The following is a 13,139-nucleotide window of genomic DNA, read 5'->3' on the forward strand; positions in this document are numbered from 1 at the left end:
ATTGCATGCACAGAGACTCAAAAGCACAGGTGAGGTGCTTCCTGTCACTACTTGGCTGGGGGATAAAAATTTTAACTGTGATAACCTCAGTCTGTGTCAGACTGAACAGGCCATATCTTGCAGGTAATATGATAAAGATATAAAAATAATATATTTCTTATTCTCAATAATAAGAAAAGTCAAGAAAACAGACCAATGAGTTCCCTTGTTTTGGCCTCAATCTCTCCCAAAAGAGTCTCAGGATTGGCACAGATTTTCTCTTCATCAGCACAGTAACTCTCTAAAAATTTCCTATATTCTGGATCTGCGAAGATAAATTTTTGAATTATGTTAATACTCTGCAATCCAAGGCAGAAATGGAATCTGTTTTCCATTGTGATGTCAAGAAAATATGCTTACCATCTTCAATGCTCCCGGCTTTGGCATCTTTCTTTTTTAACTTCTTTTTTGAAATTTTCTGGAATGGAGCAAATTCAACCACTGCAGGATACTCCAAACCTTAAAAGAGATCAATTCTTAATTTTTATTCTGGGAAGCATTCTTTATATCCAAGTAAGATTTTCCAGACTCTTCAAACTTGTGTTGGGCAGCCTTACAAAGGTGAAATCAAAGGTGTCTCTAAAATCCCATCCTAAATTTCTAATGATAAATTGCATGTAGCAGTATTTTGGATTCAAAACAAAATACACTTATATCTGAATTATATACTTAAACATTATTATTAAAATATTATTTTGACATGCTAACAAAGGCTGTCAAAATGAAGAGTACTGTTGCACAATAAAAGTCTTGCATTATCATTTATAATTCCCTTTTAATTCTTCAAAAATTGTCATTGAGTAGAAAAATTGACATAAAATCTCATGCTGACAAATGAATGAGTACTACTGGGAAATGAATCTTAAATAATCCTGCTGCTTCTGTGAAGTGTGTGGAACTCCTTTTTTTTTCTATTTATAGTGGACAACACAACTACTCGCTTCTGTTTACTGGTACCAGTTCTTTAAGGTCTGCCTTGTATATTGGATCCTTCTTCAAACTGCTGCCAGAACCACGTACAGCTTTTGAATTTTGCCTGGCTTCTGCTTAACTCAGGTTCAAGGCCATACTTTGCTGAAGTCCACTGAAAACTCGGTTAAATCCACAAATGTACTTTGTGGACATGGTAATCCTTGTTTTAATTTTTGCCTCATAAATGCAATGCTGCCATAAGCCTCGCCAGAGAGCTCGTGTGACCAAAACCTATGCTCGTTATTTGCCCAACCAACCATGCCAAACCAACCTGCCATCTCCAAACTCAGTTCTGTAATGTACATGATATTCTGGCTTCAACCCAGTGTAATACTGAAGAACATGCCTAATTTAGCCAAACTGAAGTCTTGGCAGAATCATAAAATATTTTATTTCTAGTTCTTCAGCCAAAACCACCCAACTCTTTCACAAAAGAAGGCAAGAAATATTATGCGCATTAGAAAAATTCTGGCATCTGCTGGGAAGGAGCTACCCTGCTTCCTACTTTACAACAGAATTTGAAATCTTGGAATCATGCACTGAGACGAATGTGCTGTTCTCCATCTTTGGGGAAATCTATCCAAATCCAGGTTTGAAACCTATCACAGAATCACGGAATGCTTTGGACTGGAAGGGACCTTAAAGCCCACCCAGTTCCAACCCCCTGCCATGGGCAGGGACACCTCCCACCAGACCAGGCTGCCCAAAGCCACATCCAGCCTGGCCTTGAGCACCTCTAGGGATGGGGCATATGAAGTATCTCAGATAGGAAATGCTACAGAGAAATTCATTATCTTGGCAGACAGCTTCTTTGGAGAGTAACTCTCCAGTAAGACTGGACAAGACTGTTTCACGGGACCCCTGCAACATTCAGTGTTCAGGATAGACAATGGTCGAAGAAACCCACCAATCCAAGTCTCTTTTATATTGCCCATGCAATCTTTTTAGAGAAGGTGTGAGGGAGCGAGGCAAGGAACAGCTACAGACAAAGCACAGTTTCTTGGCTACAGCTATTTAATGCTACTATAGAACAGGATTTACCCACACCTACATTACAGTGGTTTTCTTTACTGTTGGACAAACCTCTGTAGACCGAACATTTTAAAGACGGCAACTAACCTCACAACTCCTTTTCTTGGAGCTTAAGATGTCTGCGCTCCTATCAACAAATGCCTGAAAGCCCTCGCAGCTGTGGACATCAGACTAGATCTAAAGTTCTACCTAACATAAATGCTCTGAAAAGTCATGGCATACACATCTCAAAGCGGGCAACTAAAACGGTGAAGACAACTGGTTTGGTTTTGCTTTCTCAAAATGGGAATACATAGCACCGCTTAATCTCACAGAAACACACTGAAGATCCAGCCACTCACGTTTTAATGTATCAGGTTATCATTGTGATGAACTGTGAAGCTCACATAGGATAATTAATAGGATCCTGATAGTGGACTGCATAAAGTACAAGAATGCAGATCAAGCGTGCACACCACGCAGACAAGTAAGACTGCATGGACAAAAACATTTTGTACTTCATTATCTTCTAGCAGCTAGATTCTGGTTCAGTGCATTTTTATGTAATTAATTGTGTATTGAGCAGAAAAAAGCATCATTAGAAAAAATGAAATGAATTCATGTTCTACAATGATATATATGTATATAGACACATGTAATATCTTACAAATAGTCCAACCTTTATTATCAATGAAGACATAGCCATCAAAGCGATCTCTAAAAAGAAGGATGTCCTCGGGATTTCTAAAGTTAATGTATGCTCTCGAGTAAAGATGAGGATAAAGGCTGCAACAAGAAACAATTTTATTTTCTGTTATTTACTAGTCTGTTCAGGACGGGAAAAAGTTAAAACTAGTAAAATCACACTGCAGTTCTCATCCTCTTTGGGAAATGGCTAACTTAAGCATGCATACTGAAGTCCTTATGTATTCATATGCATATATAAAAAATTGTATATATGACAAAAAGCAAATGACTGAATTTCTGTATGCAACTGTGAAATTTATTCTGAACCGAGACAAATATTTCTATTCTGTTTTGTCTCCCTACATTGCAGAGCATACATTTTCATTTTGCAGGATCAAAGCTTTATGTATAATTGTTTATGATTTGAGAGGTGAATAACAGCAGTGGTTTGGGGAAAATTCTTGGGCGTGTTAAAAGTTTTCTGTTGCTGAAATAGTAGAAGGTAAAGTAAAAGTTCCCAGCGAAGTGGCAGTTGCCAAGCTGTCACTGTATTTAAAGAGATTCCCACCTTTAGAAAGATTAAATAACTTAGTAATTGGCAGCATAATATGCTGAATCACCTACTGATAAACGAATGCCATTTGACGTACATGTGTATGAATATACGTGCAACGTCTTGTTGTGAAGAACAGTTACTGTGAAAGTCCAAAACCTTTTTAGCAGAAGAAAGAACAGGTACTTACCGAAAGTAATTCTGATCCTCCTAGAATTTGTTGGCATAGGTCCCACTCTAGGTGTGTAAATGTTAACATGCTTGATGAAAACCTCAGAGCTGGCACATCACCAACCACAATGGAATCGGGGTAATTCAACGCATTACCACCCATCAGCCACGTGTCAGGTACATGCTTTAACTCTCCCTCCCATCTAATTAGGATGTATAAAAGTTTGGCTTAAACAGCCTTTAGCAATGGCTATGTATTAAACCATTTTTTTGGGAAAATACTTGAACATAAGCCCGTAATTTTAGAATACCTATGTTGTAATGTTGTTGCTGCAAGCCCCATCTTCAGACAAACTCACCGGCAGCAGTAGGAGACAATCATCACACAGTTGCAACCAGATTTCGATTTTGTAGCTATTTCAGAATCAGATTTCGCAGCCAGTGAGAAAGAGCAAAGATACGGGTTGGATCACACGCTCCACACACGGCATCCTGAAGAATCACGGCCACTACAAACCAAGTGATCATTTTTTCTTTTTCATATATGCATCCATTTTGGGCGTTGGAAGGTGACCATGATGAGCGCTGCTGTCAATAACTGGCCTTTTTGTAGAACAAAGTTGTGTTTGACATCGTAACCAAGATAAACGTTTAACAAAGAGCTAGAGGGCTTTTCTTGCTCAGATGTTTTGCAAACGCCTGTTTACAGGGTGCCTCTACAGCATGCAGAGGATGCACCTTATCATTCTAAGGAATAGCTATTTCATCTATATTTACTCACTATTTTGGTTTTAGGAAGGGAATAGCATTGAGAGAAGTGTCAGCAACTATCACAGACTCACAGAATGGGGAAGGGACCTCTGGAGGTCCTCCGGTGTAACCCCTGCTCAGTCTGGAGCAGGCTGCCCAGGACCACGTCCAGATGGCTTTTGAAGACCTCCAAGGAGGGAGGTAACCACCAAAATGCCTGCTTGGCCACAGCTAGGGCTATGCTGGTGGCACAAAGCAGTGCTGAGAGACACTACAGGCACTGCATGCTCCCTCATCCAGCACAGCCCACGCAGATGCTGCGTAGCACTGTGCAGACGGCGTGCAAGCAATCTCTGGACAGCTCAACCAAATGGGCATGGTGGCACCTGGATGTGCTTTGTCGCGGGGTTCCTCGCCCCCTGCAGACTTCTCTGTGAGCAGATTCGCAAGCCTCGTCTGCACATGCAACGCAAGGCACCTCCAGGGGGGCTGCGGAGTCACCAGCAAGATGCAAGGCAGATGAAACAATCCAGCTTCTACCTCAGTGATTTCAAAGCAAGAAAAAAAAAAAAGATGAAACGCAACATTTTTCATAATGACACACAGTTTAAAAAAAAAAAACACTTTAGAAAACATAAAGGTATTTGAGATTAAGAAGCCCTGAGTTTCTTTTCCTAATCTAACAAGTATTGCAGTGTTTTACCATCTTCAGCTTTTGTAAAATACAACAAAAATACCACTTCTTCTCAGTGCACAGAACAGCTCGGTGATGTAGATGAATTTTTTTCTTCTGCAGTAACTTAGACCCTGTGGTTGGGCACATAACCATCATGAAAAAGAAATGAAAATACGAAGACCTGTTCCTTCCTTGTTTCCTTTAGCTTGCACATCAACACCATCTGTTTCCTGTCTGCTCTGGCAACACAATCTTTTCCTGGTACATAACATAATATTTTCCTAACATTTTTTCGCTTAGATTTATCAGAGTATCTTTCAGAGGAATATTTGATGTGGTTATTAAGCATTTACTAGTAAGAGAAAACAGAGGGTTTGTAAAGTGTAAACAGGACTCTGGAAAGCAGAGATTCACAATTTATCTTGCAAATAAGGGATCCAGCATTGTTGCTGTACATTATTAGGTCTTCAAGAACTTCATCACTTCTGCAGAAACATACAAAATTATAGAGGCATGTTTGTTTGCAGTAAGATACTGATGTGCACAGTAGCACAGTAAAATAGGATTGTCTCTCTGCTACTGGTGCTAGGTATCAGGGTAGAAGGTTGTAGAAGTACAGCTGTGACAATGCCTAGCAGTTACAGGCTCTTTCTGTGATGCAGCCGCTCCTACACAAAGTCACATCTCATACGCACACAAGTTAGATGTCAGAGTGCTTCATGTGTAAGGGCCTGATCTCAGTGTTTCAGACCCTTTCAGGCTTCTCATCCAACAGAGTGCAGAGTACCTAAAAAAAAACATGTAAAATCCACTCTCTAAATGGGAAGCTAACTAAAACTAGCAAACTGGAGGTGCTTAGCACTGGTCTGTGTATGAAATACTGTCTCTTCCTCTGGGCTTCAGAAGCTGACTTCCAAGTGCAACTGCCTGCTCCAGATCCCCTCGTCACCTCTCCTCTACCAACTCACCAGTGCTGCCGGGGAGCAGGGAACGCGCGTTTTGCAGGGCCACGACTCTGCGGCCACCAACCTCTCCTAGGAAGAAACACTCCAGCTCCGCTGTTGCACTTCATATTCAGCATAGAAAACACAGCTTCTGCTCTTCAGGATTTTGCCTTCCAGCTGAGTCCCCAGGCAGGGCACTACAAAAGGGCCATCGGACCCTGCGTGCCTCCAGCATTTTTCAAGTATCCACCGGCAGAGATTTCTCTTGGGATTTCAGATTCAGTTTTGAGGTTGCATGGCTAGGTTTAGAAGCAGACAGCTGCCTCTATTTTGCCATATGCTTGCTGCCTACAATGCTATTTTCCATCCATATCATGTTTTGGACAGATGCACCGTACGTGATGTTGGCATCTCTGGGATATCAATAGAAGGACCTCTGTAGAAATAACCCAGCTGAGTCTGACTGTACACATTTCTTCAGTTCAACACACAGTTTCTTTGTTTGCTGTTGTGCATTGAAGGGTACTCAGTCTTCTAGGTAATCTGCATTTCTCTAATACTAAACATCCCTTTAAACCCTTGCTTTTATGGCAAGTTTAGTAACAGAAGCACTGTAAGAGTTTACTTTTTCTAGAAAGTATTGTTAGCACAATTGTGTAGGAAGATTGGTATAGAGGAAAGCAGATTTAAATAGTTATCTGAAAGATAAACGCTAACATGTAAACTCTAAAAACAGCCATTGCATCTTAGTGAAAATACTTACCAAGGTAGTGAGTCGTGGTGTATGTGTATATAGGTATGTACAAACATATAGACTGACATGCATAGACACTTAAATCTCAACGCTTAAATTTGGGAGTGATTTCTGATCAAATTGATAACTCTTTTGTCTAGATTGTCACGGCAAGCTAAAATCCACTGGTCTCCATCCTCTTGTCTCTCACCTGCTGTTGTCATTCATCCAATGAATGGGGATGGCAGTGGCATCCTTCTAAACGAACGGAGCCTTTCCTTTTTTATATGGGCACTGTTTGCCTGGCAGGGGAGCAGAAACACTCTGCAGTTGTGGTGACCAACTGGTTCTCATCCCATCCACCATCACAGCACTGGTGATCCTTCCGAAGCTCTAAAGGTGCTGTCCCTTTAGAGCGGCAGTTCCCACGTGCGTACTGCCATCCTCCAGCACGAATGCCATTTGCCTACAATCATCCCGAGCAAAATGTTGTGACGCAGCTTCGAGGGGCAGAGGAGACCTGCTGCGTGCAAGAAGCTTAACCGCTGCCTTGAACACACGGCATGGCATCAACTACTTGACTGGCTTTCACAAAAGCAAAGCTCAGATTTCTTTACTCTTGCAACTTCACAACGCTATGAAGGAGTTCTGGCACTCAGTGCCAGTCCTGAGGGACAACCCAAATCTTGCAGGCTAGAGCTCAACCACCGGACTAGAGTTTTAGAAGCCTCAGAAACGTTTCCATGCAAATTTAAAAGAGTTATCTGGAAGAAGCAGTTGTTATTTAGAGCTTGAGAACAAGAGAGACCATCAGGCAGGCAGTCTTCACTAGTAGCTATAGGTAGCACGGCTACCAAACGTCCCTCAAGGCCACGGAGTCAGTCACAAAAACAATGTTTTGCTTGTATTTTGATCCCAGTGTACAAGAGAGAAAAATAAATGTAATGCAGTGAATCAAATGAATCAGGAAAAATGAATGAAATACAACACAATAGTCATACTTTGTGAAATGATTTTACTGAAATGGATGCAACTGTTATACATTAATGACATTGTAATAAAAATGAAAGTTTTACAGTTTGTGTATAAAAACAAGACATTGTAAACTTACAAACAACCTTTGGAGTGCAAGAAAGTAAAACTGGATAAATGCATGCGTATCTTGCAAAAGCATATAGGCAGGACTGCAAATTTTGTTTTGTCCTCTGGGGAGGGATGACCTTGGAAATAAAAAGGTAGAAGCAGCTACAGTTTGACCCCTTGAGTTCTCTCTCTGAGAGCAAGTGGTAGAGGATGTCTAGAGGAAGTTTCTTAAAAAGGAGAAGCTACAAACTACCTACTACACCCTACCACCACTGTCACCCATAACCCATGTCCCTAAGCACCACGTCCAACCTTTCCTTGAACACCCCCAGGGACGGTGACTCCACCACCTCCCTGGGCAACCCGTCCCAGTGCCTGACTGCTCTTTCTGAGAAGAAATGTCTCCTCACTTCCAGCCTTAACAATTTCTGAAAGTTTACTGTATGTTCTAATGCGTGTGAACACATCATGATTTAAATCATAAACACATTTACATGGGTATGTGTCAGCACTGGAACAAAGTGGTCAAAAGGGGCAACATTATGCTGGACCAGTAAAAGAGCAAATAATCAGTTCAATTTTTTGCAGAACTGCAGCTAAAAGACCATTTAAACAGTATAGTTTGCTGGAAGGGGTTGTAGCCATATACCTTATAAAGATAAACCCATTCTGAAAAAAATACATCTTCTGTATTAAAACATAATTTTTAAGCAACACGACATAGCAAGAAAAAGTGAATATGAAATGCTTCCCTAAGAAAAATCCAAATTTATAATGAAAACTTTTTTTTTTATTCTGTAGCGAGAGTACAGATTTCTAAGAGAGAATAGGAATCAGAAAGTCAGGAGGGAGAGAACTTTTCCTCCCAAATCATTATTTTATTACAAGATTCATATAAATGATTTAAGGCAACTGACAATCCAAGTACCAAGAGATTTCATTGTTCAAAAAAAAGGTTAAAAATTTGCATTTGTTGCTTGCTACATCCTAAAGTCTAGTAGCAAAACAATATATAAAAAATAAAGACTTTATTTTCTTTGTTTTTTTGTTACTTTTAATCACCAAGATCCATTCTTCAAGGCAAACGAATGTTTAGTGTTCTAAGCACGCCCTCAACCCCCTAACAAAATAAGCTGTTGTGTCACGTATGCCGTTTAACAAACTTCTTCACGTACACGTATGTACAGTCACTAGCTATATGGAAGTGCATGAGGAATAGCACAGCATGGGAAAGAAGCTGCAAAATCTTTTATCAGTTATCTGACATGGATGCAATGGGTAAGTGGACAGGAAGACTTCTGAGTGCTCCAAATTTTATCACAGAGAGAGAAAAATTAAACTTTATATTTACAGCTGTTGCCAGCTGCTTATCTTTTCTGCAACTGCTGACTCCTCAGATTCTTATGTCAATGACTGTTCTGGAAAATTAAAATTGTAATTTTTGAACTGGTTCCTAGAATTTGTGCAGCTAGACACACTGAGGACAAAGATACTCTTAGGAGAATTTTTGGTTTGCCTCTGATATTTTCCCCTTATCAATAAACAGCGGGGCCTGAAGCCTTCAGGAAAACCATTTACAAATACGGATGACTAGGTTCGGAAGAAAAGTGCAGGTAGATATAAAGACTTTCAATCAGACTAAATGTGGTTCTACCGCACAAGCTGAAGCACCTGCTGTTTTGATGCACCAAACTGCCATGAGGCTTCGCTAGTAGAGACATTTCTTCCTTTCTGCTTGAGGAATCGACTCTGAGAGAACCTATATAACCAGATTTACCCTTCTAAAACACAGCGGCAGTATCCTTTCAATTAAAATCAGCCCCGGAACTAGATTGTTCCAAGCGCAATTGGCTACAGACAACTCCCTAAAGAAAGGCTATCTGTGCCGGGGGGGGGGTCACCCAGCCCTAACTTTAAAAGTTGATCTGCAACCGAGATCCAGGATCTGTCTGTAGTCAATGAAAATAATCTGATGCCTGTGGAGGATGATTCACTGCACACTAAGACAGGCCAAGCTGGGCAAAATGAATCACGTCCGTCAGTTTGTCTGAACACGTGTAGATGCAGCATATAGGAGGTTTGGTTTATTTTAGTGGTTAAGTTTCTTCTCTTCTAGAAATTGTTTTGTTCAAAAGGGGATGATATTTGGCCACTGTGCTACTGAGTATATTAAATAAATATATCAGCAATTCAAACTTATTGTTATCTACATCACTTAGTTTTGAATGACACAAAAATGAATAGAAGTGGATTACCTGAAAAAAAATGTATGAAATAAATACAGAGACATGTAAGCAAACGATTAAGTTAAGCTTAAATGGCACACATGAAAAATTTCCTGGAATATTTACCCTAGGTTGTCTTTCTCACAGCTGATAAACAGCCTGTTGCATTTTACCAATGAAGGTTAAAAGAAACATTAGGGTTTCCAGCAAAGATATGCCCTATTTGCACATGAAAACGTTCTGTTTTAAAATCACCAGTTTAAAAGGAAGGGGCAGGAATGCACTTTATCCTGCTCTTCAGAAACATTTTAAGTAACTGACAGAACTAGCAAAAAGGGCTCCATGGACAAAATACATAATTTGGTACATCCAAAATACCTTAATTAGGTTTTAAACACCTGAAAACCTCTATGAACAGCTCATCCTCACCTGGGATCAGCAGTGCAAAACTCAAAATAATCATGGGCAGGTAGAGGATGTAACTGTTCCTCCAGTTGCTCCTTAGTTAGACAAGGAGGAAGGCGTCGAATAACTACCTGCATATATAAAAGAAAATGGAGATTTATCCTTGATATAAATACCATGGAAAAAGACTAAACAAATCATATTACTTATCTTTTGAAAGCTCTTCCTTAAATTGGGAGTTTGAGTTGCAGTGTTAGCCTCACAGTGAGTTACCTACTTGGATTTGCTGACAGATGGAAAGATTTGTCCTATCTCAGATTCTGCTAACATTGCAAAACTGTCAGGTAACTGAAATAATCTAATGAAAAGCTTCAGAACCACCGCAATCTGGCCAAGAAGGTATTAAAAAAATCAGCAAAAATGAATGCTGACTACATAAAATGTTTACAGTATTTCTGTTTTAAATGGTTTAAACTAACTTTCAAGTCTCTTATTATAACATCATCTTCATGCACTGTATCTAGATGTAAAGGTTTTGGTAGCAGGGGCCTGCAGGGGCGGCCTCTGTGAGCAGAGCCCAGCAGCTGCCCCATGTCAGATCAGAGCCAGCTCCAGCCGGCTCCAAATGGGACCTGCTGCTGGCCAGAGCTGAGCCAGGGAGCGATGTTGTTTCTATGTCTGTGAGAGCAGATTGAAGGAAGGGAAAAAAAAACTGCTGCACAACAGCAGCTGGGAGAGAGGAGTGAGAAGCAGCCCTGCAGCCCCAAGGTGAGTGCAGCAGGAGGGCAGGAGGTGCTCCAGGCAGGCAGCAGCAGTTCCCCTGCGGCCTGTGGAGAGGCCCCTGGTGGAGCAGGCTGTCCCCCTGCAGCCCATGGGTCCCACACGGAGCAGGTCTCCACGCTGCAGCCCGTGGAGGAGCCCCCGGTGGAGCAGGTGGATGTGGCCTGGAGGAGGCTGCGGCCCATGGAGAGCCCCCGCAGGAGCAGGCCCCGGGCCGGAGCTGCAGCCCGTGGAGAGGAGCCCACGCAGGAGCAGGGGGTCTGGGGGGAGCTGCCGCCCACCCGTGGGGGACCCGTGCTGGAGCAGTTTGCTCCTGGGGGATGGACCCCGTGGTACGGAGCCGTGTGGGAGCAGTTCCTGAAGAGCTGCTGCCTGTGGGCAGCCCCCGCAGGCTCAGTTCGGGAGGACGGCATCCCGTGGGAGGGACCCCGCGGGGAGCAGGGGCTGGGCGACCTCCCGGCCGTTACCCACAGATTTATTTACCCCCCCCCCCCCCCCATCCCCTCCCCGCCTCAGGGCGGCCCCGAGGCCACCTCACGCCGTCCCCGCGGGGCGCCCCGTCACCGCCCGGGCCCGCTTGGAGCCGAGCCGCCCCCCGCCGCGCCGCCGCCACCGCGCCCCTCACTTTGCTCAGCGCCGTTTTTTTCTCCTCTCGCTGTTTACCGGGCGCCGGGGGAAGCGGCGGCGGCGGCAGCGGGGAGGGCGGCTGCGGGGACGCGTCCGGCTCCCGGCGCGGCGGCGCCGCCATGGCGCAGCGCTCCGCCACCCCTCGCACCGCGCGGGGCCGCCGCGGGCAGCAAGCCTCGCGAGAGCTGGCCGCCGGACAGGCGGGATCTCGCGAGAGGTCGCTGAGGGGAGAGCGGGGCTCTGCCGCCCACGGTGGCTGAGGTGGGCGGGAGGGGGGTGCGAGTCCTCAGCCATCGCCATCACCATCCTCCCCGCCGGCTTTAGGATCGCCTGTGTCCGTGGGGAGGATCACAGAATCATTAGGGCCGGAAGAGCCCTCCAAGATCACCTGGTCCAGCCACCCCCCTACCACCAATGTCACCCACTAAACCATGTCCTTAAGCACCACGTCCAACCTCTCCTTGAACACCCCCAGGGACGGTGACTCCACCACCTCCCTGGGCAACCCGTCCCAGTGCCTGACTGCTCTTTCTGAGAAGAAATGTCTCCTCATTTCCTACCTGAACCTCCCCAGTGCAACTTGAGGCCATTCCCTCTAGTCCTATCGCTAGTTACCTGTTGAGAAGAGGCCGACCCCCAGCTCCCCACACCTTCCTTTCAGGTACCTGTAGAGAGCATTGAGGTCTCCCCTGAGCCTCCTCTTCTCCAGACACAACAACCCCAGCTCCCTCAGCCGCTCCTCACAGGACTTGTGCTCCAGACCCTTCACCTTCTTCGTAGCCCTTCTCTGGACACACTCCAGGGCCTTGATGCCCTTCTTGTAGCGAGGGGCCCAAAACTGAACACAGCGCTCGAGGTGCAGCCTCACCAGAGCAGAGTACAGGGGGACGATCACCTCCCTGCTCCTGCCGGCTGCACTATTCCTGACACAAGCCAGGATGCTGTTGGCCTTCTTGGCCACCTGGGCACACTGCTGGCTCACGTTCAGGCGAGCATCAGTCAGCACCCCCAGATCCTTTTCCTCTGCACAGGTTTCCAGCCACTCTGCCCCAAGCCTGTAGGATGGAGAGCTTTGTCCTTGCTGTTTCCGCAGCCCCTGATAACTGGTCAGAAGCACACACAGTTCTCTCCCTGGTAGAATATGAGAACCAAATCTGAAATGTTTTATGAGCAGGCAGGCCAAACCATGTTTAGTTAGAAGGAAGTCTAGAAACTCTGTATCTCTGCTGTCACCTTACTCACTAATTAGTCAGCCTTATCTGTAAGGCCATACAGAATTGTATCCCAGGACAGGGGAAGGGGGCAGAATAACCCAGGCCTGGAGGATGTGCCTGAAAAGAATAGGTGAAGAACTCATGGTATACATAGGGCCTTGGATACGTAAATGACTTAGGTTAGTATGCTGACGACTACCAGAGACCCCCAAAAGACCACCAGTGGAAACAAATGTGCATGCGTCAAGGACATTTATATATTTTAATGA

At 44.1% G+C, this 13,139-nt stretch overlaps 1 protein-coding gene and 1 long non-coding RNA gene across 5 annotated transcripts in view; one reads left to right on the forward strand and one right to left on the reverse strand.

Moving 5' to 3' along the window:
- UPF3A (UPF3A regulator of nonsense mediated mRNA decay) overlaps nucleotides 1–11,823 on the reverse strand; it is a 25,790-nt gene extending 13,967 nt beyond the window's left edge. The window contains exons 1-5 of one of the 4 annotated variants that reach the window (XM_066985324.1): nucleotides 11,655–11,823; nucleotides 10,274–10,380; nucleotides 2,702–2,808; nucleotides 400–498; nucleotides 194–304 (exon numbers count right to left, since the gene is read on the reverse strand). In XM_066985324.1, coding sequence (XP_066841425.1) covers nucleotides 194–304; nucleotides 400–498; nucleotides 2,702–2,808; nucleotides 10,274–10,380; nucleotides 11,655–11,777 — 547 coding nt within the window. In that variant the 5' untranslated portion in view covers nucleotides 11,778–11,823. The remainder of the gene's footprint in view (nucleotides 1–193; nucleotides 305–399; nucleotides 499–2,701; nucleotides 2,809–10,273; nucleotides 10,381–11,654) is intronic. The other 3 variants (XM_066985320.1, XM_066985332.1, XM_066985326.1) reach the window with 3 other exon arrangements.
- The window catches only part of LOC136787939 (uncharacterized), a 9,420-nt gene continuing 6,771 nt past the window's right edge, over nucleotides 10,491–13,139 (forward strand). The window contains exon 1 of the long non-coding RNA XR_010826988.1: nucleotides 10,491–11,017. This is a non-coding gene — a long non-coding RNA (uncharacterized lncRNA). The remainder of the gene's footprint in view (nucleotides 11,018–13,139) is intronic.

Source organism: Anser cygnoides, chromosome 1 (assembly GCF_040182565.1).
Source record: "Anser cygnoides isolate HZ-2024a breed goose chromosome 1, Taihu_goose_T2T_genome, whole genome shotgun sequence".
NCBI lineage: Eukaryota > Metazoa > Chordata > Aves > Anseriformes > Anatidae > Anser > Anser cygnoides.